Raw genomic sequence first — 21822 nt, forward strand, 5'->3', positions numbered from 1 at the left:
GCCGCAGCCGGGCTCCGCGCAGCGACGGGCAGGCAGCGGGGCCGTCGGGCAGCGCGGGGGCGGCCGCTGCCCCCGCTCCGCACCCCCGGCGGCGCGGCCCCGCCGAGCCCCGACGTCCGCGACGGGCATCCGCGGACGGGACCCCGCGGACGGGCACCCAGAGATGTGACCCCACTGATGGGCACCCACAGACGTGCCCCCGAAGACGGACACCCATGGACGGGCACCCACTGATGGGCACCCACAGACGTGCCCCCGTGGACAGGCACCTACAGATGGGCACCCACGGACGTGACCCCACAGATGGGTACCCATAGACGTTACCCCGTGGACAGGCACCCACAGATGTGCCCCCGCAGACGGACACCCACGGACGGGCATCCACGGACGTGACCCCATGGATGGGCACCCACAGACGTGCCCCCGCGGACAGGCACCTACAGATGGGCACCCACGGACGTGACCCCACAGATGGGTACCCATAGACGTTACCCCGTGGACAGGCACCCACAGATGTGCCCCCGCAGACGGACACCCACGGACGGGCACCCAGAGATGTGACCTCATGGATGGGCACCCACAGACGTGCCCCCACGGACAGGCACCTACAGATGGGCACCCACGGACGTGACCCTGCAGATGGGCACCCATGGACGGGCACCCACGGACGTGACCCCACAGATGGGTACCCATAGACGTTACCCCGTGGACAGGCACCCACACAGGGGCGCCCCACAGATGGGCACCCCATGGACAGGCACCCGCAGACAGGCACCCACAGATGGGCACCTCATGGACAGGCACCCATGGACGCGCACCCACAGATGGGCACTATGTGGGCAGGCACCCACAGATGGCCCCTGCGGACGGGCACCCACAGACAGGCACCCACAGATGTGCCCCCATGGATGGGCACCCCACAGATGGGCACTCACGGACAAGCACCCACAGATGTGCCCCGGGGGGGTGGGCACCCTGTGGACAGGCACCCATGGACGGGCACCCATGGACTGGACCTCACAGAGGGGCACCCTGCAGACAGGCACCCACAGATGGGTACTCATGGATGGGGACCCTGCAGATGTGCCCCTATGGACAGGCACCCACGGATGGGCACCCAGAGGGGCACCCTGCAGACAGGCACCCACGGATGGGCACCCACAGAGAAGCACCCCACAGATGGGCACACACGGATGGGCACTCTGCAGATGTGTCCCTGCAGAACAGGCTGGGGCTGGTGGGGCAGCCGGGCTGGCACCATGCTGTGACACCCCAGCTGGGTCCTCAGCCCCTGCAAGGGCTCTCAGCACCCCTGCAGCGCATCTGACCCCGGCGCTCAGCCGCCGGCCTGGAGCTGCCTCTCGGGGCAGGGCTCCGCGCTGGGTCCCTGCCCCAGCACCTCCCCAGGGTGAGCAACATGGATGATGGCGATGGGGGTCCCTCCCCGCGCGCGTGCCGGGAGGAGCCAGGGCATCTCCCCTCGGCATGCGAGGAACAAACCTGCCCTGCGGGGCCGGTGGGGCCACCCCCTGCGCCAGCCTTGCCAAATGGACTTTGTCAAGGTTACCACCCAGGAGCAGGGAGCAGTGGCCAGCCGGAGGAGCACATAGCACAGCCACAGCCATGATGCCCTACACCTTCGCCCTCTTCTTCCTCCTCCTGCAGGTAGGGTCTGTCCTGAGGGGGCCGGCGCTGGGTGCTGCGGCAGGGGTGCCGGGCGGCAGAGCCCGAGGCTCGGAGCGGGCAGGAGCTGTAGAGCCCCGGGGCAAAACCACAGCGCGGAGCTCAGCGCTGCTCTTCATCCCCGCAGCGCGCGGCGCCGGACGTGCTGACCTTCCCCGAGCCCGGCCGCGGCCTCCAGAGGCAGAAGAGGGACTGGGTCATCCCGCCCATCAACGCCATGGAGAACGAGCGGGGCCCCTTCCCCAAGAAGCTGGCGCAGGTACGTGGCGCCTCGTCCCCGCGCGGCCCTTGGCTGCTCCCGGCGGAGCGGTGTCGTGGAGCAGCGGCTCCCGGGGCGCTGGGGTCCCTCTAACCGCCCCCTCCGTCTCGCCGCCAGATCAAATCCAACAAGGACAAGGAGACCAAGGTTTTCTACAGCATCACGGGGCAGGGGGCGGACACCCCCCCCCGTGGGTGTCTTCACCATCGAGCGGGAGATGGGGTGGCTGGAGGTGACAAAGCCGCTGGACAGGGAGGAGATCAACAGATACATCGTGAGTCGGGTGCCGGGGCGGGACGTGGTCCCGGGTCCTGGCCGCAGCGCTGACCACGCGCCTTGCAGCTCTTCTCCCATGCTGTGTCGGCCAACGGGCAGCGCGTGGAGGAACCCATGGAGATCATCATCACGGTGACGGACCAGAATGACAACCGGCCCGTGTTCACCCAGGATGCTTTCCGCGGCTCCGTGCTGGAGGGGGCTGCGCCAGGTGAGCGGCGCAGGGAGCGGGGAGGTGGCGGGGCGGTGAGGCTCGGGCACGGGCACGCTCCGCTCCGTCTGCTCCCAGGCACCTCCGTGATGCAGGTGCTGGCCATGGATGCGGACGACGCGGTGACCTCCACCAACGGCATCGTCGCCTACTCCATCCTGCGCCAGGCGCCGGCCAGGCCCCAGCCCCACATGTTCGCCATCGACAGGAGCACTGGGGTGATCTCCGTGGCCGCGCAGGGGCTGGAGGCGGAGGTGAGCCTCGTCCCCGTGGCGCAGCACCCGGGGCGCGCGTCCCCTTTGCTATTTCCGCCCAGCCACGTGGCCCGGGGTCGCCTTGCACACGACAGCCCGTGGCCGCGGCACGGTCTGTTCGCCCCGTCTCGGGGGGCTCGGCCCCCTGGGCTCGCCCGGTGCGGTGGGCCCGGGGGGGCGGCGGGGTGCGAGGCAGCCTTTCTCCGCAGGCGGTCCCCGAGTACACCCTGGAGATCCGTGCTGCCGACATGCAGGGGGACGGGCTCGAGGCCACCACCACTGCTGTCATCAAGGTGCAGGTGAGGCCCGGAAGCGCCCGTGCCGTCCCACTGCCGAGGCGCCGGCTGCTCCAGAGCCCCCGGTAGCCTCCTCTCCCCTTGGCGCCGCGCTCACCCAGCCCAGGTGCCCGCGGCTCCTCCAGCCCGGCCCGGCCGGTGCTTGCCCGCGGCCCGGCTGCCCTCGTGGAAGGTGGTCGGGTCGGACGAGCAAGGCTTGCCCGTGGCGAAGCGCCGCTGGCGGCTCCCCCCAGCTCCCCGGGCACGGACGCGGCATCGCTTGCACACAGAGGGGAGAGAGGCTGCCTGGCAGCTCTGGCGGCCCAGTGCCCCAAGCCCGCCGGGCCACGGTCCGGCGGCCCCGGGGCCACGGTGCTCTGGGCGCACCTCCCACGGGACCCCCTGCGCCCAGGGAGGAGCGCCCGGCCCTGCTGCAGCCCCGCGCCGGGGTAGCGGCACCCACCCTCGGCAGCTCTGCGGCAGAGAGGGTGGCCGGTGGCCGGGGCAAGAGATGGTGTCCTGCATGGCGGCACTGTCTGGGGGCGCCTGGCTGAGCAGGGCAGAGGGGGGGACAGGTGAGCAGCCGGGCTCCCGCGCTCGCCGTTGCTCGGAGCTGGGCCGGCAGCGAGGCCCCTTGCCGCTCCGGGAGCAGACGGCCCTGCCCGGCCAGCGGGAGCGGGGGCAGCAGCCTGCAGCTTCCCCTCCTGCAGCAGGGATGGCAGGCGGCTCCCGGCTCCCCGGGCATCCCGCCCCGCCGAGCAGCCGGGGGCTCCCAGAGGGAAGGGCCCGGCAGCTCCGGGTTAGCGTCTGCGGCAGGCATGTGACGCACGGTGACACCGCGGGTCAGTGCAGGCTGGGAACGGAAGCGGCAGGGCAGCTGGGATGGGGCCGCTTCCTCGGGGACTGGGTGCCGCGGCCAGCGGGGAGGGCCGGAGTCTGCTCCTGGGACGAGGGCCAGGCTGTGCTGGGCGCGAGCTGGGAACGGCGGGCTGAGCAGGAGCCCAGGAAGGTGCCAGCCCCAGGCACGTGGCCGGGGAGCCCGCGGCGGTGCCGGGTGCTGTCTGGGCGAGAGCAGCGAGCGCTGCGGCGTGGGAAGGATGTGGCGGCAGGGCTACGGGGTGCCAGGGACAGGCGGGGTCCGCTTGGGAAGCCTGGCAGCCACCAGCGTGGGGCACGGGGGCCGCAGGGATGGGACACGCAGGCAGTGCGGCCACGGCCGCCTCGCAGAGGGCCTGGGGGCACCCAGGGATGAGGTGGGTGCGGCTGCGGCGCTGGCCAGGGCTCCCCTCGGCCCCCACCGATGGGGCAGGCGCAAGCTGCTCGCTGGGCAGCCGTGGGCAGGGGGCGAAGGGGGGGCCACGGCGGGTAGCAGAGACACAGCCCCCTCCCACCGCCCCCTCGGGGCTGAGCACCGCGCTCTGCAGCACAGCGCAAGCCGGGGGGGCGGACGGGGCTGCTGGGGCGCGTCCCAGCCCTCTTCTTCCTCCGCCTCAGGCCAAAGACATGTCCGAGTCGCTGAACGGCTCCGTCACCACCCACGTGCTGAACACCGTCACGGGGCTGCCCGCAGCAGGCCTTGCCCTGCGCCTGGCCCAGCTGCAAGGGCCGCAGTGGACGGAGCTGACAGAGAGGTACGAGAGCGAGACGGGCAGCAGCCGCTCCTGCCTGGGCCAGCCCTGGGGGAGCTGCGGGAGCGCCCGGCCAGACCCCACTCCCGCAGCCCCCGGGGCTGCTGCTCCTGTTCCCCAGCCCCACGGAGTGCACGCGGCCCGAATCCTGCCTCGGCAGCGGTGCTCGCTCAGCCGTCGCCCCGGGGGCTGCCCACAGCAGGACTAGCCCTCAGGGCTGAGACCAGCTGCTGTGTCAGGGACGGCTCCTTCCGACCATAGGGTGACGGACAATGACGGGCGCTGCCTGCCCCTCCTGGCTCCGGGGCAAGCCAAGGCCAGCACCTACAAACTGCGCTTTGAGACTGCGGCGTACTGGCAGGGGCTGGGGCACACCAGCTTCTACCCCTACGTGGAGGTACATCGCACAAGGGTGCTGCTCAGCCCCCAGCTGTGGGTGCCGGTGGAGCTGGGCACGGGGCGGCTGCCAGAAGGCCGGGTGCGGGTTCTGCCAGAGCAACGGCACTCCAGAGCCTCAGGGGCATCTCTGAGGAGGAGAGCGCGTGCGAGGGAAGGTGCCAAGGCACCCGTGCCTTGACATGCCAGGGGGCAACCGTTCCTCCCCCCTGCAGCCAACCCCCGTTCGCGGCCCTGCAGGCAGGGAAGAAGCCACAGGGGAAGCTGCCCGCCTCGGTCCTGCTCCGTTTTCTCCTCTGCCCGCTCTGCTCGGAGGGTCCCCTGGCGCCTGGCTATAGATAGATCAGCCCCACGGGAGGGAGGCTGCCTTAGGCTGTGGTGCGTGCTTTATCCTACACACTGTCTCCCTGCTCTCCCCTAGGTTGTCTTCACCATCGTTGACCCAGCCCAGAAGCTGCATGTCCCACTGCTGATCAGCCCCTACTCCTATACAACATACCGGGGCAGTTAAGGAGCGAGGCACGTCTTCCGCAAAGCAGCTGCAGCTCCAGGGAGGGACGCAGGGCACCGTGGGGAACGTAGGAGACTGACACCATTAAAGGCTTCAAACAGCATTGTCAGCCTCAAAATCGCTTCCTCGAACCAGTGCACACTTAGCTTCTCTGGAGAGGGAAACTGAGGGGAGCCCAAGCGGCAGCACAGGCGAACAGCCCTGCTCAGCTGCCCTGGGGTGCTCCTGGCCTGGCCAGGCGGCACCGCGCGCCGGGAGGGAGCCCCTGCAGGCCCCCGCTCCAGCTCTGCTCTGGGACTGAGCACCTGGTGGGCTGGATGCTGGGTGGCCTCTGGCTCTGCTGCGGGCTGCGCACAGGCCCCGGCCTCGGGTCAGGCTGGCAACGCTCGCTCAGAGCCAGTGACCCAGCTACCAGCTACCTCTGGCTGGTATCTCCCTGACGCAGGCAGGAGCGCCGGGCTGCTGAGGGCCGCTCCTGTGCTAAGGCCTGGCCCCAGGGCGGAGAAAGACAATCCTGTAGACCCTTCAGAAGGCTTGCTGGGGTCTGTTTAATGGTGCAGAGCTTGAACAGACAGAGCACAGCCCTGCTCCCTGCCCAGCACAGGCACAGCAGGCCCCCTCGCAGTGCAGGGCCCTCCCACGCTCGCAGGAGGGCCTGACCGGAGACAACGCACAAACGTGAGATTGCTGGTGTCACGTGGGCGCAGCAACGAGTCCTGCGGGGCCCTGCCCCACGGTCTGCCCCAGCATAGGGATCTCCAGGGGCTTGAAGCCCAGGCTGTCTAGAGGGATGCCAAAGGCTGTCAGCTTTGCCTCGAACGTCTGCAGCAGGTCATTGTGTGCCTGGAAGAGAAGTGCCCCAAGTTCTGGCCTGCCGCCCCAAAGCCCAGCTCCAGGCCATCCTGCCCCCCTCGCTACCTGAGCGTGCGCTCCCTGCAGCCCCCCTGCATGGTGGTGGGAGGATCAAGCCCTCCTTCGCAGGGGAAACAAGGAACTGGGAGAGCTGCAGCCCAGGTGATCAGAAGGGCTGGGTCCCAGGCTGTCAGAAAGATGGGCATGAAGCAGCTTGGCTGACCTGCTGCAAGTTACCGTCCCTCCTTACAATGCCTGGAGCAGGTGGTGTTGTTTTCACTCCTCCAAGCCACAGTAAGCATACAAAAGGTCCCAGCCCTGACCTGGCAGGACAAGGTGCCCCAGCCCGCTTCCCTCACCTTGCAGACTCGCGCCAGCTCAAACTGCAGGTCCTTGATGGTGTTGTTCTTGGAATCGAGCACGTCCTGCGAAGGAAGACAGCGTGTCAGGATCGGCACCAAGGGCACAGTCGGCCCAGGGCTGCGCAGCAGGTTGAAGCTCACAGAGGAGCTGCTGCGCAGCGTCCGGGCTGGCACCGGGACCTGGCTCACATAGCACAGCTCATGGCACAGCCTGCCTCCCTGGCAGACAGCCATCACCCTGCCCCCCTCTGAGCAAGAGCTGCCAGGGACAGCCAGCCCCAGGCAGTCACGAGACTGGGACCTTGCAGGTTAAAAATAAGGGTCCTGGGAACACAGAGGCACTGACCAGTGGTTTCCAGACAAGCAGGCCCCATCTTCCACCCCATGCTCCTCCCTGCAGACCTACAGCACCAAAAGTGCCAGCATTGTGTTACATCATCCGCCCAGCTGCAGGGGGGGACAGATAACAGCACCTGCTCTCGGCAGCACCTCCCTGACGTGGCGGCACCGGGGGAATTACAGGGAGAGCGCCTTCCTGAGAAGACGCCAGAAGCTAGGGGCAGCTGAGCAAAAGAATTCAGGGACCCCAGCAGCTGCGGGCAAGATTGACGCCTTGTCACCTTCCCAGGAATGTGTTTTCCAATCTGCTGCTGTGGCACCTGCTGCTCACCCACTAGGTGACACATCCGCTGCCCTGTCCTAAGAACAGAGCGCCTTGGGCTGGCTAGCCTGTTTATCCCAAGGCACCCTGGCACGACAACATCTACAGGCTTCATTGGCACTTCACCAGAGAGGACACCTGGAATGGGTGCACCGGTGTGGGATGAGTAGGAGGGCACCAGAGAGTCGGTGGCTGAGCTAAGCGTGGAACATAAATCCCTCGTGTCTCAAGCTGATATGAAGCAAGTGCTGCTTCTCCAGTTACTGCTGCTGTAGGCTCCGGGAATGTGGGACTCTGAGCCTTCACCGCCACGCCAGCGGCTTTCTGCATAAGTATTTTTAGTGTGCCAGACATTGCTGAGCCTCTGGGAACCAGTCTACACTGCTTCTGCAGCCAGCGAGACCGGGAGAGGAGTGCTGGTGAGGTTCACCAGCTGTGACTCCCCCAAGTGCACAGAGCACTCAGGGTCAGTGCTCACTGCAGCCTACCTACCTTACAAAACTTGACCCAGCAGCACTGGGGAGATGGAGCCTGTGTTTGAGTGCCACCTGCATCGGGACCTGGTGAGCACTGCTCAGCCTGGGGCCATTCTCCTAGAAACATGCCTCACCTGAGGGAGAAATCAGTGCCAGACTCCTACGCTCACATGCTCTGCTCTCAAGGGAGAGCCAGCGTGCCCTGCAGCACCAGGCGCAGACTGGGCCCTGGAAGTGCTGGGAACAAGGGACGTGACAGCCAGAGCCCTGCCTTTCAGAGGGCGCATCCGACAAGGGAGCGAGCTGAGGTGCTCACCGCAGCCTCCCAGTTCTGCAGACTCATCTTACAGGCAGATATCCCCCATGCAGGGAGGATGGGGACCCCATTTCCTACCTCACAGCCTGGCTCTGCCCCGACAGCCCAGAACCAGGCACCTCAGGCCCTAGCCATGCTCACACACTCGCTCTGACGTCCGTCTTATCCCAGTCTCTGGCCCAGACCTCCCACCCACTAAAATCAGTCTTGCTAGAGAGGTGCACCTTTTGCAGGGCCCTGTGACAGTGAATAGTACCTCCAGCTTGCGTGAGACCAAGGAGAGGGCGCTTGGGTCGAGGTTGGAGACTGAGAGGACCTCGTTGAGCTCCACCTCCCTCTTCTCCAGGATGCTGAAGAGTCCTTTTAGCTTGCGCTCCAGGAGGAGGTTCTTGAATCCGGTCTTCTGTTGCACCTCATTAATGGCTTTGGTGAACTTCTGGTAGAGCTCATCTCGCTCCGCCTGCACCTGCGCCCAGACACAACACACATCTACGCTGCCCTCAGGACCACTTTGCCGGCAGCCACCCAGGGCAGGGAGCAAACAGGTCCAGCAGCTCGGTCCTGCTTGCTCCAGTGAGAGCCAGGCCATTCCCTACAGCACCTGCGCCCCAGAGGGAACCCAGGTACAGGAGTGCAGCTTCCCTCTGCAGCTGGCACCTCCTCAGCACCCACACTTCTGCCTCCTCCACTCCCCAGGCACTGGGCACCCTGTAACAGCAGAAACCCTATCAGCTGCCCCAAATAGCAGTACCTGCCCCAACGCAACCTCTGCTGTTCAAACCTTTCCCCTTTCATCCCCTACACTCTAACTGCTCTGTACCCAAGCCCTTGCCCTCGGGGCTCTGCGCCTACCCAGCTACCTCTCCTCTAAAAGGGCTCTTGGCTGTCGGTGAAGACTCTCCCACCTTCAAGCCCCAGCAGGAAGCAAACGGCCATCCCCATCCTCCCAGCAGTGGTGCAGAGAGGTGCCCTGCTTCCCCCAGCGCAGGACCAGCAGTCCTCACTCCGAGCGTGTAGCGCTGCAGTGACATGTGGAGCCCACAACCCCAAGGATCCAGACCACATCTGGTCTCCTCTCTGCAAGCCGGGCAGTAGTGACAGGCTCGTTGGGTTACAAGCTCTCTGCCTAGGAGTTGCTCAGGGAAGCCTTTCCAAATGATGTGCTGTCACACTGATGGTGCTGCAGGGTCCTGCGGACAGCTGTGAGCAGGCCAGTCAGGATGGTCGCAGCAGCTCCTCACTGTGCTCTGCATCTGAGGTGCTATTGTAGACCTCAAAGAGAGGGGCCCACAGCACACAAGGGTCTCTCCTCTTCTCCTGGCAGCTGGTGGGACTGGCAGGAGTCCCTGGCTCACAGCTAGTTAATAAGTGTCCTAATTAGGATCTTTCCTCCAAAGCCTATTTCTGAATGCACTGAATATGTTGCTGCCTTAATGATGGATTGTTAACGAGGCCTCAGATCAGTGTTCATATTCCTGGGGATTTCTACGAATTGCAAATGAGCTCTGTTCTGCCTCAATAAATTTATCTGGGTTAGGTGGGAGGGAGAGGCTGAGTCTGGCAGAATCCAGTCAACAGAATATTCCTTGAAGATAAACTCATCCTGAGCAGCCCCTGCATGGCGAGTGGAGGGAGTGACCCCCAGACCCAGACAGAACGAGGGAGCAAGCTCTAGCAGGGGATGGGGCTCTCACGACAATCTGTCATTGGACTGTCCTGAGCAATCCCCTGCTCTAGCGAGAGCCTCTCCACGTGGCTCTGCTCCTGACCCAGTGCTTCAGCCAGTCATCCACAGGCCAGGAGAGGACCATCAGAGCGTGCATTATTGCTTAGCCAAGTACAAGGCTGGGCCTGTGTGCTGAGCATGGGAGACGCCAAAGCTGTGAGAAGCTTTGTTGGAAACAACAGCCAATACTCAACTCTGGATCAGATCTTCAGAAAGCCCTTGGCTAAGCACAGCCTGGACAGCCTCTGTTAAGTTGCTGCGTCCAACCCTCTGCAAAGAGGAGAGGGTTTGGGGAAGGTAAGAGGTTATCTAGGCCCACCTGTAGCTCTCACCTTACTGAACCTCTGTTCCAGCACTTCATGTTCCCACTGAAGATCTTTCAGTTCCTTCTGGGTGACTTTCAGATGGGCTTTTGTGTTCTGCAGATGGGAAGGGACAGTTAAAGAGCACAGACTTCTCTGGGAAGTGTGTGGGATATGTTCCAGCAAAAGAAGACAGTGACCAGCAAAGAGATGTGGGGACAAAAAGCATAGCAGCACCTGCACCATCTCCCTCCCTCTCTTCATCAGGGGCTACCTGCTCCTCTCCTCACCAGAGCCAGAGTCCCGGGAGTCCCACGTGAGATGTAAACAGCCAGCTTAGTTGAAAGACTCAGAGGAATTTGCTTGGCAATCTGGCCAAGCAGCTTTAAGCCGAGCGGCAGAGGTCACTGCTGAGCGACTCCGCTCCAGGAAACAGCCATGGTGGCTTGGAAAAGGACAGAAAACGGCTCAGTAGGACAGGTGACTCACCGTCAGAGCCTCCTTGTCCTTCTCATAATGGGTCAACTTCTTCTGCAGCTCAGACACCTGCTCCTGGGCCCGCTGCAGGCACTCCGTCAGTTGCTTGTTCTGGAGCAGCATGTCTGCCATCTCCTTTTCCAAGTGATTCTCCTTCTTCTTCATCTCCTCCATCTGCTCCTGTTTTTGGAAACACAGGAGTGCTACTGCCTGGCCCCTCAGCAGTACACTGCCAGTCCCACTGCTGGCCCAGCCAGCCACATTCTGCCCCCATACAAGAGCTCCCCAAGAGAGAAGCAGTACCAGCACCTCCACCTGTGGCCAGATTTGGGTGAAAACCTTACAGGATCCATCCCCCGGTGGAAGGGTAACACTCCAAAAGCCAAGCAGGCTGTGACAGTGGGGCCAGGGGAGCAGGCAGGCAGTACCTTGAGCGTGTTGATGAGCGCCAAGTTATTGAGAGTGACATCATTGTAGTAGTTCTTGATGTCACTGAAGGCCTTCTCATGGTTCTTCATCAGCACGCTGATCTGGCTGTTCTTCCTCTCCTCAACCTCATGGATTTCTGTCTTCCTGCGCAAATCAAGCTCGTCCCGCAGCACATGCATCTTCTTGTTGTACTTGGCCTCAATCTCTGGAGAAGCACACAGGGGGCTCAGTGAGAACCACCTGGAGACCCTGCATACATGCACTCCCAGCTCTGTTATGATGTGCTGGCCCAGCACATGCCCCTGCAGCATCACTCTGGGACAGGATGTCGTTACCACACCACTGTCGCTCCCCCCGTGTACAGAGCCACAGACAGCAGAGCTCAGAAATAGCATCCTGGAAGCAGGGCACTGGAAATGCTCCAAGTCAGCCTGTGAGAACCTGAAATGTCCCATGAGGAGGACACTAGAGCGAGGACTGACACCGGCAAGGGCTCCTCCAGCCACCCCAGAGTGTCGTCTGGAAGAGTGCCTGCCAGACAGCTGCACTCAGCAATACAGCCTGGCAGCAGCGACAAGAGCCCTGCCTCTATCTGTGAGTGGTGCGAAAGCTCACACCACGAGCATCCGTCCTTGTCCCAGCTGCCCTGGGAGCTCAGCTCGGAGAGTGATGCAAGCCATGCAGCTTGACAGCCCAAGAGCACAAGGGAGCAAGATTTAGGGAAAAAACGGCCCCTTTCAGCAGGAGGCTCTGTTTTGCTCCAGGGAGCCCTACAGTGCAGCAGAGCACTGAGGAGCCTTCCCCAGCACACCGACAAAGGGATGTCACGCACGTCCCGACCTTTCACTTGTCTCTCAAAGTCGTTGCACAGCTGTGTGATCTCCTCCTCTTGTTTCTGTTAGGGAGAAAGGACATGTTACAGGCAGATAATCAACTCCGGAGGTTACTGCACCCCTATACAATGTAGGCTGGGGACTTTCATCCTTTCTGCAACCAAACTGCACCTCAGAAAAATGGAGACAGCCCAGCTCAGGCCAGCACTGCCTGTCAGCTTGGACACCACACTCCTTTCTGCTGTACTGTGCCCAGCTTTGCCCATACCTCATTGGTTGGGCACCTAATTTTTAGGCCTTCTTCCCCCCTCCACAGGTAAGAACAAGCCTACCTGCTGCTCTAAGATGTTGTGTAGAGCAGGCTGGGCACAGCCCCAACGACTAGCATGCCTGCGTGATCCCCCTGCTCCCCAGCTCCGAGCTGTCGGAGCCACAGGCTCCCCACAGGCCTCAGCTGCGTCTCTTTGGCCACAGGCTCCCCACAGGCCTCAGCTGAATCTGTTTGGCAAACATGGGTTCCAGGCACTCACACACCAGTGCAGCCATGCCCGCAGCCAGGCAACATCACTGTGCCCTCCCAGGCCTCCAGGCCAGTCTCTGCAACGGGGCTGGGGTCCAACAGCCCTGGACAGCCCCAGGAAGTGGCTAAACCTCCCCAGGGTCAGCTACACCCCAAGAGAGTCCTCCTGCTGTCTGGGAACAGCTCCTGCCACCTCACATGGATCCCATGCTGTCTGAGCAGACAGCTGCTTAGTAGATTCTCCATCTGTCCTTATGGCCTTGGAGCTGCTGCCTGGCTCCCTGCTGCAGGAGGGATGACTTCTAAGGAGCTGCCCCAGGAAGCCCGTCTCTCTGTTCTTATGCTGTCTTTTCAACCCACCTAAGTATATCTGTTACTGGCGCATATGGGAAACCCTGTTCTCTTTCCAGGGAGACAGCAGGAAGGTAGTCTGCTGCTCACACGCCAGGGCAGGGAGGGCTCAGTCAAAGGCCTCAGCACTTCCCTCTGCCGCAGACGAGCCTTGCCTGCTGCCCGGGCCTCAGCCCGGGCCTGCTGCCCCTCCCGCCCTGCCAGCGACCTACCAGGTGCATGTTTTTCACCACCACCTCGTTGGCTAGCTCCTGTTCCTTGAGCTCCACTTTCAAGGAGCGTACGTCTTTACGCAGCTCCATCTCCTGAGCCCAGTGATCTTTCTGGGCCCGCTTCATGGACAGGGTGCCCTCTGCCTTCAGCTCAGTGAGGTTTTCCTGGTGTTCGTACAACAGGTGCTTCACCTTCTGCTTGTAAACCTAAAGACAAGCCACAGACCAGGTGAGGGGCTTCAGGAGATGCTGACAGGAATACACCTGAAGCTGGGATACTGACCCAGATGCCCCGGACTGTATCCTGCCCATCTCCTCCTCCTCCACCTCCCTTCCCTCACCTCCTCTCCGAGCTGCCCAGGGCTCACCCGCAGCTCCTGCCCAGCCAAGGTACTCACGACAGGTCCTAGCCTACTCATCCTCCCACCTTGATCTCCACTTGATGTCGCTCCTCCGCCTCTTCCATCTCCCGGTTCTTGTTACGCAGTTCTGCTTTCTTCTCCTCCAGCTGCCGACGGGTGATCTCCCAGAAGGTGTGAATCTTGTCACGCTCCAGCTGGAAATAGTTTCGCTCTTGCCATTTCTGGTCCAGCTCCTCCTGGAGACGCGCAACGTGTTCCTCCAGCTGCAAAGCCAATAGGAAGAACCAAATAGGAGGAAAAGGAGGCCTCGGACAGACAGCTCTCCGGGAAAAAAAAGCTGAACCGAGGCTCTTTTCAAGATATCCATAGCAACCCATGTTGCAACCTTGGTAGGACACAACATAGTGGCTTTTAATGGGACAGAAAAGCACAGGACAGGAGGGGAGGTACCCTGAACAAGAGACATTTGGAGGGGGTGGGGTTTGCACAGGACCTGACAGCAACCCATCAGCCTCTGGGAAGAGTAATAAGACCTTTTCCTGCCATAAGAGGCCAGGACTCAGCTATTCTGTCTCACCGTGGCCAGTAACACCGTTCTGCGATGCCTGAACAACACTAGGTCAGAAGCAGAAAATCTTATCCCAGGCAGTGAGGTCCCTGGGACAGGGCCAACTTCTGCTATGTTTGTAGGATACCACCAAAACACAGCCCAAAGTGGAGCATCTGGAGCAACTGAACATAGGGAAGGAAGTTACATTCTCCACCTCTGCCCTTCCTTAGGGCACCTAAGAGAGCCTCCTGTCCAAGAAGGAATGCGTTTTGTGATGAGTGCCACAGGCTGCAAGCCACGAAGATACAGGTTGGGCAGTCACAGGGCTGAGTACGAGCATGAGTGCAACTGCTTGCAGAGATCAGTCTGCTCCAGTTATGGGTGGAAGCAGTCAGTTAGGGGGGCTTGATGGACAGAGAAACACTGATTGAAGTACAATCTCTGTCTGTCAGGCAGGTTACTGACAGAAGGAAAAATACCAGAAAATAAAGTACTTAAATAACATGGTATAGTCTCATCAGGGGTACCTTTTTCACACCACCAGGACACTCTATCAGGACATTTTCACAGCACTAGGACAATGAAACAAGAGAGCAGGGTGCCACGGTTATGAAGTCAGGCCTAAGACAGTGAAGGCACTGGGCTGGAGAACAGCAGAAGGGAAGATGAGACGAGGTGGCTGATCTTTTCAGGAAAAGTGCTGAGCAGGCTTTGTGAGATCGTACACATTGTCCAGACATGTGTGAGGCAGTGAAATGAACACCAACCGCTTGTTCTGTCTTCTCGACTAACCTCTGCCACCTGTCATCCCTGGAGCCTGAACCAAACATCGAGCACCGGCCTCTGCTAATGTTCTCACAAACTTCAGTGTCCTCTGACCTTGGGGGTAGGCTGGGATATGTGGCAAGCTCTCACCTGCTCCTTGCTCATGTCCTTGGGGGACAAGCCATCCACCACTGCTGGAGCTTTGCCCACTTTCCCTTTTTTGCCACCTTTTTTTTTGGGTGCCTAAGAAAAGAAATCAAAACGCATGAGGTGTGCGTGCGTCTCGGGGGCTGCGAGGAAGCTGTGCTGCTCAGCGCTCTCCTGCTCGAGCTGCTGTCCAGGCCAGTCACGCAGCTTGCCTGCTCTCACGGCGTGGAGAGGTTTAGAAGGGCGACGGGGTCGGGGTCCCGGGGAGCAGCCAGGACACTCGAGACCCTCTGGGACACCTGCAGCTCCACGAGCAGCTTCTGCAGGTTCGCTCCGCAGCAAAGCTTCGGGCCCGGAGGGGCTCCCCTGCCCTCCGCAACTGACGGCCCCGCTACCAGAGCCCACCGGCTCACCACCGCCCGCCCGCGGAGCCCTGGGGGCTGCCGAGCCCCCGCCGCGGCCCGCACCCCCCGCTCCGGGGCTGCCCCAGGCCCGGAGCCGGCCCGGGCCCCGCGGCTCCCCACGCCCGTACCCGAGGGCTCCCTGGGGGCTCCCCCCTGCCTCCCCTCGGCTCCCCCCGCCCATGCCCCGCGGCTCCCGCCGCCCCCGGGGCCGCTTCGCCCCCGGGCTCCGGCCCGGCCCCGGCGCCGGTCCTCACCATGGCTGCGGCCGCCCGCGCCGCCGTCTCCAGGCAACGGGCGGGCAACTCTCGCGAGAGCCGCGCCGCGGGAAGGGGGCGGGGTTGCACCGGGAGACACGCCCCCTAGCAACACGAGGCCCGACCCTAGCAACGGCGGCGGAGCCTCGCAGCCGGCGGCCCCCCCACCCCGGGCCAGGACGCGGGTTCGCGTCCCCCCGCCCCGGCCCCGGCCCCGTGCAGGCCACGGGGCGCCGCTGCCCGGCCGGCACTGCCCCTGCCCGGCCGGCTGCCCCCAGCCCACATACAGGGGCCAACAGGTCCCCTCCGGCCTCCTTTGGAGGGACCGTGCACCCGAGGCCTCACAAACTCATTGCACCGCTTCTATTTGCATCAGATTTTTCCTGCCCCTCGGGAGCAGGAGCTGCCACCATCCCCTGCCGGCTTTCACCTCCGCCACCGTGAGCCCCTCGTGGCAAACCTCAGCGCCCGCCGCTACTCCCGGTGCCCGGCCACCCGGCACGTGGCAGGGCCCGGGCTCCCGGCGAGGACACGGCCTCCAGCGCCCGTCCCTGCCCCAGCCCGGCTGGGTGCCCCTCACGGTCCCTATGCAGGGCCCCTCGGCGTCGCCCCTGGCCATGCACCCGGCCGGGCCGTGGTGCAGGGCTCGCGAGGGCTTGGGTGCGGGGTGGGTGCTGCAGGTGGGTCCCCGGCAGGTTGTCCCCAGCGCGGGGCCCAGGGACCCCTGGCTCTGGGCACGTGCTGCTCCGGCTCTGCTGCCTGCAGCTCTGCATGGCGCATCCTGCCCTGCCCTACTGGGCATCCCGGGACCCCTGGGGACCCCCAGGTCCTCCCTGCACCCTGAGACCCCTCTGCACCCTGGGGTCTGCTCTGCACCCAGGGAACCCTCCGCACCCCCTAGGGCCCCCTCTGTACCCTCAGACCCCCCTGCATCCTCTGGGTCCCTTCTGCATCTCCAGGTCCTCCCTGCACCCTGGGGTCCCCTCTGCACCCTGGGGTCCCCTCTGCATCTCCAGGTCCTCCCTGCACCTTGGGGTCCCCTCTGCACCCTGAGACCCCTCTGCACCCTGGGGTCTGCTCTGCACCCAGGGAACCCTCTGCACCCCCTAGGGCCCCCTCTGTACCCTCAGACCCCTCTGCATCCTCTGGGTCCCTTCTGCATCTCCAGGTCCTCCCTGCACCCTGGGGTCCCCTCTGCACCCTGGGGTCCCCTCTGCATCTCCAGGTCCTCCCTGCACCTTGGGGTCCCTTCTGCATCTCCAGGTCCTCCCTGCACCCTGGGGTCCCCTCTGCATCTCCAGGTCCTCCCTGCACCCTGGGGTCCCCTCTACATCTCCAGGTCCTCCCTGCACCTTGGGGTCCCTTCTGCATCTCCAGGTCCTCCCTGCACCCTGGGGTCCCCTCTACATCTCCAGGTCCTCCCTGCACCTTGGGGTCCCCTCTGCACCCTGAGACCCCTCTGCATCCTCAGGATCCCCTCTGCATCTCCAGGTCATCCCTGCACCCGGGGGTCCCCTCTGCACCCCCCAGGACCTGCTCAGCACCCTAAGACGCACTGCCCCCCCCGCACCCGCCGCGGCTCCCCGCACCCCCGGTCCCCGCGGCGCCCCGGGCAGGCGGGGCCGGTCCCCCCCCGGCCCCCGCCCCCGCACCGCCCCCGGCGCCGCCCCCGCCGCGGCGGGCAGGAGCGTGCGGGCTGCGGGCTGGCACCGGGCCCGCCCCGCCCAGCACCGGCCCCGGCCCCGGCCCCGGCCCGGCCCGGCCCGGCCCATGGAGGCTGCCCGAGCGGCCGGCACCGCAGGTGAGCGGCGGCCGCGGGGGGGGAGGGGGGAAGGAGGGGGAACCGGGCCGGCGCGCCCATCACCGCGGCCTCGGGCCGGGCGCCTCTGCGGGCCGGCAGACGGGACCGAGCCGCACCGGGCCGAACCGGGCTGGGCGCGGCACGGCGGGATCGAAGGGGACACTGGGGGGGGGGGGAGGGGGACACCGGGAGGGTGTGCAAGGGGGTGTGTGCATGGAGGGGTGGGGTGGGTGTGCAAGGGGGGGTGCAGGGGGGTGAGGGTGCAAGGGGGTGTGTGCATGGAGAGGTGGGGGGTGTGCATGGGGTGGGGTGGGGGTGCAAGGGGGGTGTGCAAGGGGGGTGTGCATCGGGGTAGGGTGGGTGTGCAAGGGGGAGTGTGCATGGGGGTGGGGTGGAGGTGCAAGGGGGGTGTGCATCGGGGGGGTGTGCAAGGGGGAGCATGCATGGAAGTCTGTGAAGGATGTTTGCCGGGGGGCGGTGCATGGGGGGGGTGCAAGGAGGTGTGCAGGAGGGGTGTGCATGGGGGCGGTAAGGGGTGTGCAAGGAGAGGTGGGGGGTGTGCATAGGGGTGGGGTGGGGTGGGTGTTCAAGAGGGTGTGCATAAGGGTGAGGGGGTGCAAGGGGGTGTGCAGGAGGGGTGTGCATGGGGGGTAGGGGGTTACTCAAGGGGGGGTGTGCATGGGTGTGGGGGGGTATGTGCAAGGGGTGTGCATGGCAGTGACGGGGTGCAAGGGGGTGTGCAGCAGGGTGTGCGTGGGGGGGTGTGCAAGGAGGGTGCGCATACAATGGGGTGCACAAGAGGGGTGTGCATGGGGATGGGGGCGCACCGGGGTGCGTGTGGGATGTCCGCAAGGGGTGCGTGCATGGGGGGGGGACAGGGGCTCAAAGGGCGTGTGCAAGGTGGGGTGCAGGGTGGGCACAAGCGGGTGCCTGGGTGCGAGCGTGCAGGGGGCCGCTTTAGGGGTGCCCGCGCACACGGGTGTCGCGTCTGTCCACACGAGTGGGTGTCTGTGGGCCGGGGGGGGGCCGGGCCGGGGATGTCTGGGGGGGCAGAGGGGGCGCATGGCAGCGTCCAGGACGCCGGCTCGGGCCGCGCCGCGGGTGCCCGGGGCAGCTGCGTGCACGAGGGGCGCCAGGGGCGGGGGCACGCGCGCGAGGGGCGTCTGCCGGGGCCGCGCGCTGGGTGCTGGGGCACGCGAGGACGGGGTGGTGGTCGTGCCGGGGTCCCCAGCGCCGGCGGGGGGCTGCAGCCGGGGCCCTGCCGGGTGACACGGGCGGTGCGGGGGCGCCTGTGCCCACGTCCCTCCCGGCGCGTGCTCCGCGCGCGGCTGTGCCAGGGCCCCGGCCGTCGGGAGCGGCGCGGGGGGACGGGGCGCCCGGCGAGGCGGGGGGACGGCTGCGGCCGGGCGGCCGGAGCCCAGCGCTGCCTCGCTCTGCGGTTTAACGTGAGTCAGCAGAGCAGGCGGGGGAGCCCTGACGCCGGCCCCGTGTCCCACCTAGGCGCCCGGTGAGCCCCCAGCAGCCGCGGAGGGACGGAGCGCGGCCCGGCCCGGCACGGCCGGCGGCACCCCGCCACCATGCAGGCCCAGGCGAGAGGGGATTTCTCCGGCGCTGAGCAGCAGCCCGGTGCGTGGGTGCTCGGGGCTGCGCCGCCGGAGAGCCGGGCAGGGATGCTGCCGGGGCCGGGGCGGGGGGACGCCGCCGCCTCACCGCCCGGCGCTGGCAGCAGGCTGGGCAGCCGGGCAGCTCTGCCCACCTGTCCGGGCAGGCTGAGCTGAGCCACCTCCGCGGCGGCGGGGACGGGGACGCGCGGGGCTCGCTGCGCAGAGCAGGGCAGGGTGCCCCGAGTCCCCCATGCAAGGGCAGGGCGCCCCATCACATCTGGCGGGGTCGGGACTCGGCGGAGCCGCTGTCGAGGTGGGTGCACGGGGCACCCGGCAGCTCAATGCACCCCATGCGGGCCCCAGGGCTGCCCTGCCAGCAGGAACCGAATCCCCCCCCCCGCCCACCCCGTTTCCCTGCCCCGGCTCCTTTGGGCTGGGTATTTCTGTCCCCTTCCCCACCGCACTGATGCCCTCCTGGGGGCGAGCAGCTGCCCGCGGCCCTGGCACGTGCGGGGCCGAGGGCCGGCCGGCTCCCCCCGTGCCACGGGGTCCCTCCGGGCGGTTGGGCTCTGCACACGGAGAGACGCCCCAGCCGCCCCCGGATTCCCCGCTCGTGCCCTGCCGGACGCGGGCACGCGCCCACGGCCCCCCGTGCTGCCAGCTTGGGCCATGTCCCGCCGGCGGGGTCCGTCAGCCGCCGGCTGCAAGGTCAGGCGCTGCCGCGTCTGCATCGGCCCTCGCTGCCTCTTCGCGGGAGACAAAACGCCCCTTGTCTCGCTCCGGCCTCCCAAACAGGCTCCGCTTTTGTCTCGCCGACACAAAGGGGCTGCGGGAGGGGGGCGCGGGGCTGCCGGCTGCTGGCACCGGGGCCGTTGGGACCTGCTGCCCCACGTCTCCCAACAAGTCCTGAGCACCGAGAGGGGCCGGAGAGGGCTGGGGGCCGGAGCTGCCGGCCCCGTGCTGACACGGCCAGGGCCGTTCTCGCAGAGCTTGGCAAGGAAGCGCAGGTCCCGGCGCGAGCCGCAGGCACGCCGGTCCCCGGGCCGCCCGAGGAGGCCCCCAGCGCCCCCGCGGAGGAGCAGGGCGGCATCCCCATCCCCAGCGCCGGGCTGCTGCAGGTCGCCGAGCGGAGACGTGAGTGTGGCCCCGCGCGCGCCCCTGCCAGCCCGCTCCCTGCACGCCGCGCCCGCCTGGGGGCCCTGCGAGCTCCGCTGGGGTCCCCTGCCTGCCCCTGGGGACCCTGCCAGCCCCTGGGGGCCCAGTGAGCTCTGCCGGGGTCCCCTGCCAGCCCCTGGGTGCCCTGTGAGCTCCCCCGGGGGTCCCCTGCCTGCCCCTGGGGACCCTGCCAGCCCCTGGGGGCCCTGCGAGCTCCCCCGGGGGTCCCCTGCCTGCCCCTGGGGGCCTGGCCAGCTCCCCTGGGGTCCCCTGCCTGTCCCTGGGGACCCTGCCAGCCCCTGGGGGCCTGGCCAGCTCCCCTGGGGTCCCCTGCCTGTCCCTGGGGACCCTGCCAGCCCCTGGGGGCCTGGCCAGCTCCCCTGGGGTCCCCTGCCTGCCCCTGGGGACCCTGCCAGCCCCCTGGCTGACCCCAGGAATCCTGCAAGCTCCTCTGGGGTCCCTGCCTGCCCCCAGGGTCCCCCACCTGCTCCTGGGGGCCCGGCCAGCCCCCTGGTGTCCCCTGGCTGCCCCCGGGGCCCTGGGGACACTGCCAGTGCCCTACCTGTCCCTGGGGACACTGCCATCCCTCCAGCTATCTTCTGCCGGTCCCCTGGGGTCCCCTGCCCGCTCCCAAGGCCCTGAGGGCCCTGCCAGTCCCCTGGGGACCTTGCCCACCCCCAGGCTGGTCACTGCCCCCCAAGCCCCAGTCCCTACCTGGCTCCCCCCAGCTTCCCTAGGGTGCCCCAGGTCCCCACCCAGCACCCTGAGCACCAGTGTCCCCAGCCTGTCCCAGGGCAGCCCGGCCTCCAGCTGCCCGGGTCCCCAAGCGCCTCCCCGCTGTCCGCAGAGCCCCTGAGCAGCGTGTCCTCGCTGGAGGTGCACTTCGACCTGCTCGACCTCACCGAGCTGACCGACATGTCGGACCAGGAGCTGGCCGAGGTCTTCGCCGACTCCGATGATGAGAACGTGGCCGGCGAGTCGCCCGGCGGTGAGTGAGTGGGGCTGCCCTGCACCCGCCGAGCGCCCCTCCGGCGCAGCCGAGGCCGGGGCTGACACCTCGCTCCTCGCAGGGCTGCACCCCCACGGGATGCCGCGGGCCGGGTACCTGCGCTCGCCCTCCTGGACCCGGGCGCGGGGCGAGCAGGGCCGGGAGAAGAAGCACCTCAGCGACTCGGAGCTGCAGCCCGGCGTCGCGGACGCCTTCCTGGCGGTGGAGCGGCCGCAGGAGGAGTAGGGGCCGCGCCGAGGCCGCCCCGGCCGCGGGACCTGGACACGGGGCTGCGCTGGGAGGCCCCGGCACCGCGACCGGAGGTGCTTCCCACACCATTTGGCATCAGCGGTTTTTAAACTCGTTCCTGTGTGTCCGGCCGGGAGGAGCAGAGCAGGGGCTGGGGGCGCTGGGCCAGGCCAGGGCGAAGGACTCGCACCGCGCAACGGGAAGGTCTCCCCAGCGCTGCCGGTGACGTGGGGCGGCCCGGTGCCACGTGACGAGTCCTGGGGCAGACGCAGACCCCGGCGCTGCGCCAGGAGGTGCTGCCCCGCTGCAGAAACTCACCGGCCTGCGCCCCCGCTCCCACCCCAACGCACACCAAATGAAGCCAAAGCGCCGCCCTCGGCCTGGCACCCTCCCAGGGCCGCGGGGAAAAGGGACCAGGCCCCCCGCTGCCTGGCCCGGCCGAGCCATGGCTCCAGGCCACGGCTCCCTGCTCCGTGGTGCAGCCTGGGCCCCCGGGCCAGGCCGTGGCAGCCGCCCCAGCCCCCGAGCCCTGC

At 66.2% G+C, this 21822-nt stretch overlaps 3 protein-coding genes across 6 annotated transcripts; 2 read left to right on the forward strand and 1 right to left on the reverse strand.

The window, feature by feature from the left end:
- Positions 1-826: 826 nt before the first annotated feature.
- LOC104138125 (cadherin-3) lies at positions 827-5596 on the forward strand. 2 transcript variants are annotated; one of them, XM_068956280.1, is made up of 9 exons: positions 827-1665; positions 1811-1942; positions 2060-2216; positions 2285-2429; positions 2508-2683; positions 2893-2982; positions 4453-4589; positions 4848-4983; positions 5404-5596. In XM_068956280.1, exons 3-9 carry the CDS (start codon positions 2160-2162, stop codon positions 5491-5493), a joined length of 831 nt encoding a protein of 276 aa, XP_068812381.1. In that variant the 5' UTR covers positions 827-1665; positions 1811-1942; positions 2060-2159; the 3' UTR covers positions 5494-5596. The 2 variants fall into 2 exon arrangements, with proteins under 2 accessions (XP_068812381.1, XP_068812382.1); XM_068956281.1 differs by lacking the exons at positions 827-1665; positions 1811-1942; positions 2060-2216; ... (1 more) ...; positions 2508-2683; positions 2893-2982 and adding an exon at positions 3335-3967.
- Positions 5597-6022: 426 nt separating this feature from the next.
- Positions 6023-15558, reverse strand: GAS8 (growth arrest specific 8). Of its 2 annotated transcripts, XM_068956278.1 has the most exons (11): positions 15493-15558; positions 14838-14930; positions 13438-13635; positions 13011-13217; positions 11935-11989; positions 11094-11299; positions 10678-10845; positions 10219-10305; positions 8417-8626; positions 6705-6770; positions 6023-6336 (listed from the first exon to the last, which is right to left on the reverse strand). In XM_068956278.1, the coding sequence occupies exons 1-11, from the start codon at positions 15493-15495 to the stop codon at positions 6187-6189; spliced, it is 1443 nt and encodes a 480-aa protein (XP_068812379.1). In that variant the 5' UTR covers positions 15496-15558; the 3' UTR covers positions 6023-6186. The 2 variants fall into 2 exon arrangements, with proteins under 2 accessions (XP_068812379.1, XP_068812380.1); XM_068956279.1 differs by lacking the exon at positions 14838-14930 and having other exon boundaries at positions 15493-15539.
- A 1694-nt stretch (positions 15559-17252) lies between these two features.
- Positions 17253-21433, forward strand: DBNDD1 (dysbindin domain containing 1). 2 transcript variants are annotated; one of them, XM_068956282.1, is made up of 5 exons: positions 17253-17293; positions 18794-18919; positions 19885-20031; positions 20900-21040; positions 21123-21433. In XM_068956282.1, the coding sequence occupies exons 2-5, from the start codon at positions 18871-18873 to the stop codon at positions 21284-21286; spliced, it is 501 nt and encodes a 166-aa protein (XP_068812383.1). In that variant the 5' UTR covers positions 17253-17293; positions 18794-18870; the 3' UTR covers positions 21287-21433. The 2 variants fall into 2 exon arrangements, with proteins under 2 accessions (XP_068812383.1, XP_068812384.1); XM_068956283.1 differs by lacking the exon at positions 17253-17293 and having other exon boundaries at positions 18779-18919.
- The last annotated feature ends 389 nt before the right edge of the window (positions 21434-21822 follow it).

The sequence above is a fragment of the Struthio camelus genome, chromosome 10 (genome assembly GCF_040807025.1).
Source record: "Struthio camelus isolate bStrCam1 chromosome 10, bStrCam1.hap1, whole genome shotgun sequence".
Taxonomy (NCBI): domain Eukaryota; kingdom Metazoa; phylum Chordata; class Aves; order Struthioniformes; family Struthionidae; genus Struthio; species Struthio camelus.

Coding starts and splice junctions, on each gene's coding strand:
- DBNDD1 (XM_068956282.1), top strand. CDS start 18,871: ATGCAGGCCCAGGCGAGAGGGGATTTCTCCGGCGCTGAGCAGCAGCCC. Junction 18,920..19,884: donor CGGCGCTGAGCAGCAGCCCG/GTGCGTGGGTGC, acceptor CCGTTCTCGCAG/AGCTTGGCAAGGAAGCGCAG. Junction 21,041..21,122: donor GGCCGGCGAGTCGCCCGGCG/GTGAGTGAGTGG, acceptor CGCTCCTCGCAG/GGCTGCACCCCCACGGGATG.
- GAS8 (XM_068956278.1), bottom strand. Junction 11,990..13,010: donor TGGTGAAAAACATGCACCTG/GTAGGTCGCTGG, acceptor TCTCCCTAACAG/AAACAAGAGGAGGAGATCAC. Junction 10,306..10,677: donor AGGACAAGGAGGCTCTGACG/GTGAGTCACCTG, acceptor TCCCATCTGCAG/AACACAAAAGCCCATCTGAA.
- LOC104138125 (XM_068956281.1), top strand. CDS start 3,470: ATGGTGTCCTGCATGGCGGCACTGTCTGGGGGCGCCTGGCTGAGCAGG. Junction 3,968..4,452: donor CTGAGCAGGAGCCCAGGAAG/GTGCCAGCCCCA, acceptor CCTCCGCCTCAG/GCCAAAGACATGTCCGAGTC. Junction 4,590..4,847: donor TGGACGGAGCTGACAGAGAG/GTACGAGAGCGA, acceptor TTCCGACCATAG/GGTGACGGACAATGACGGGC.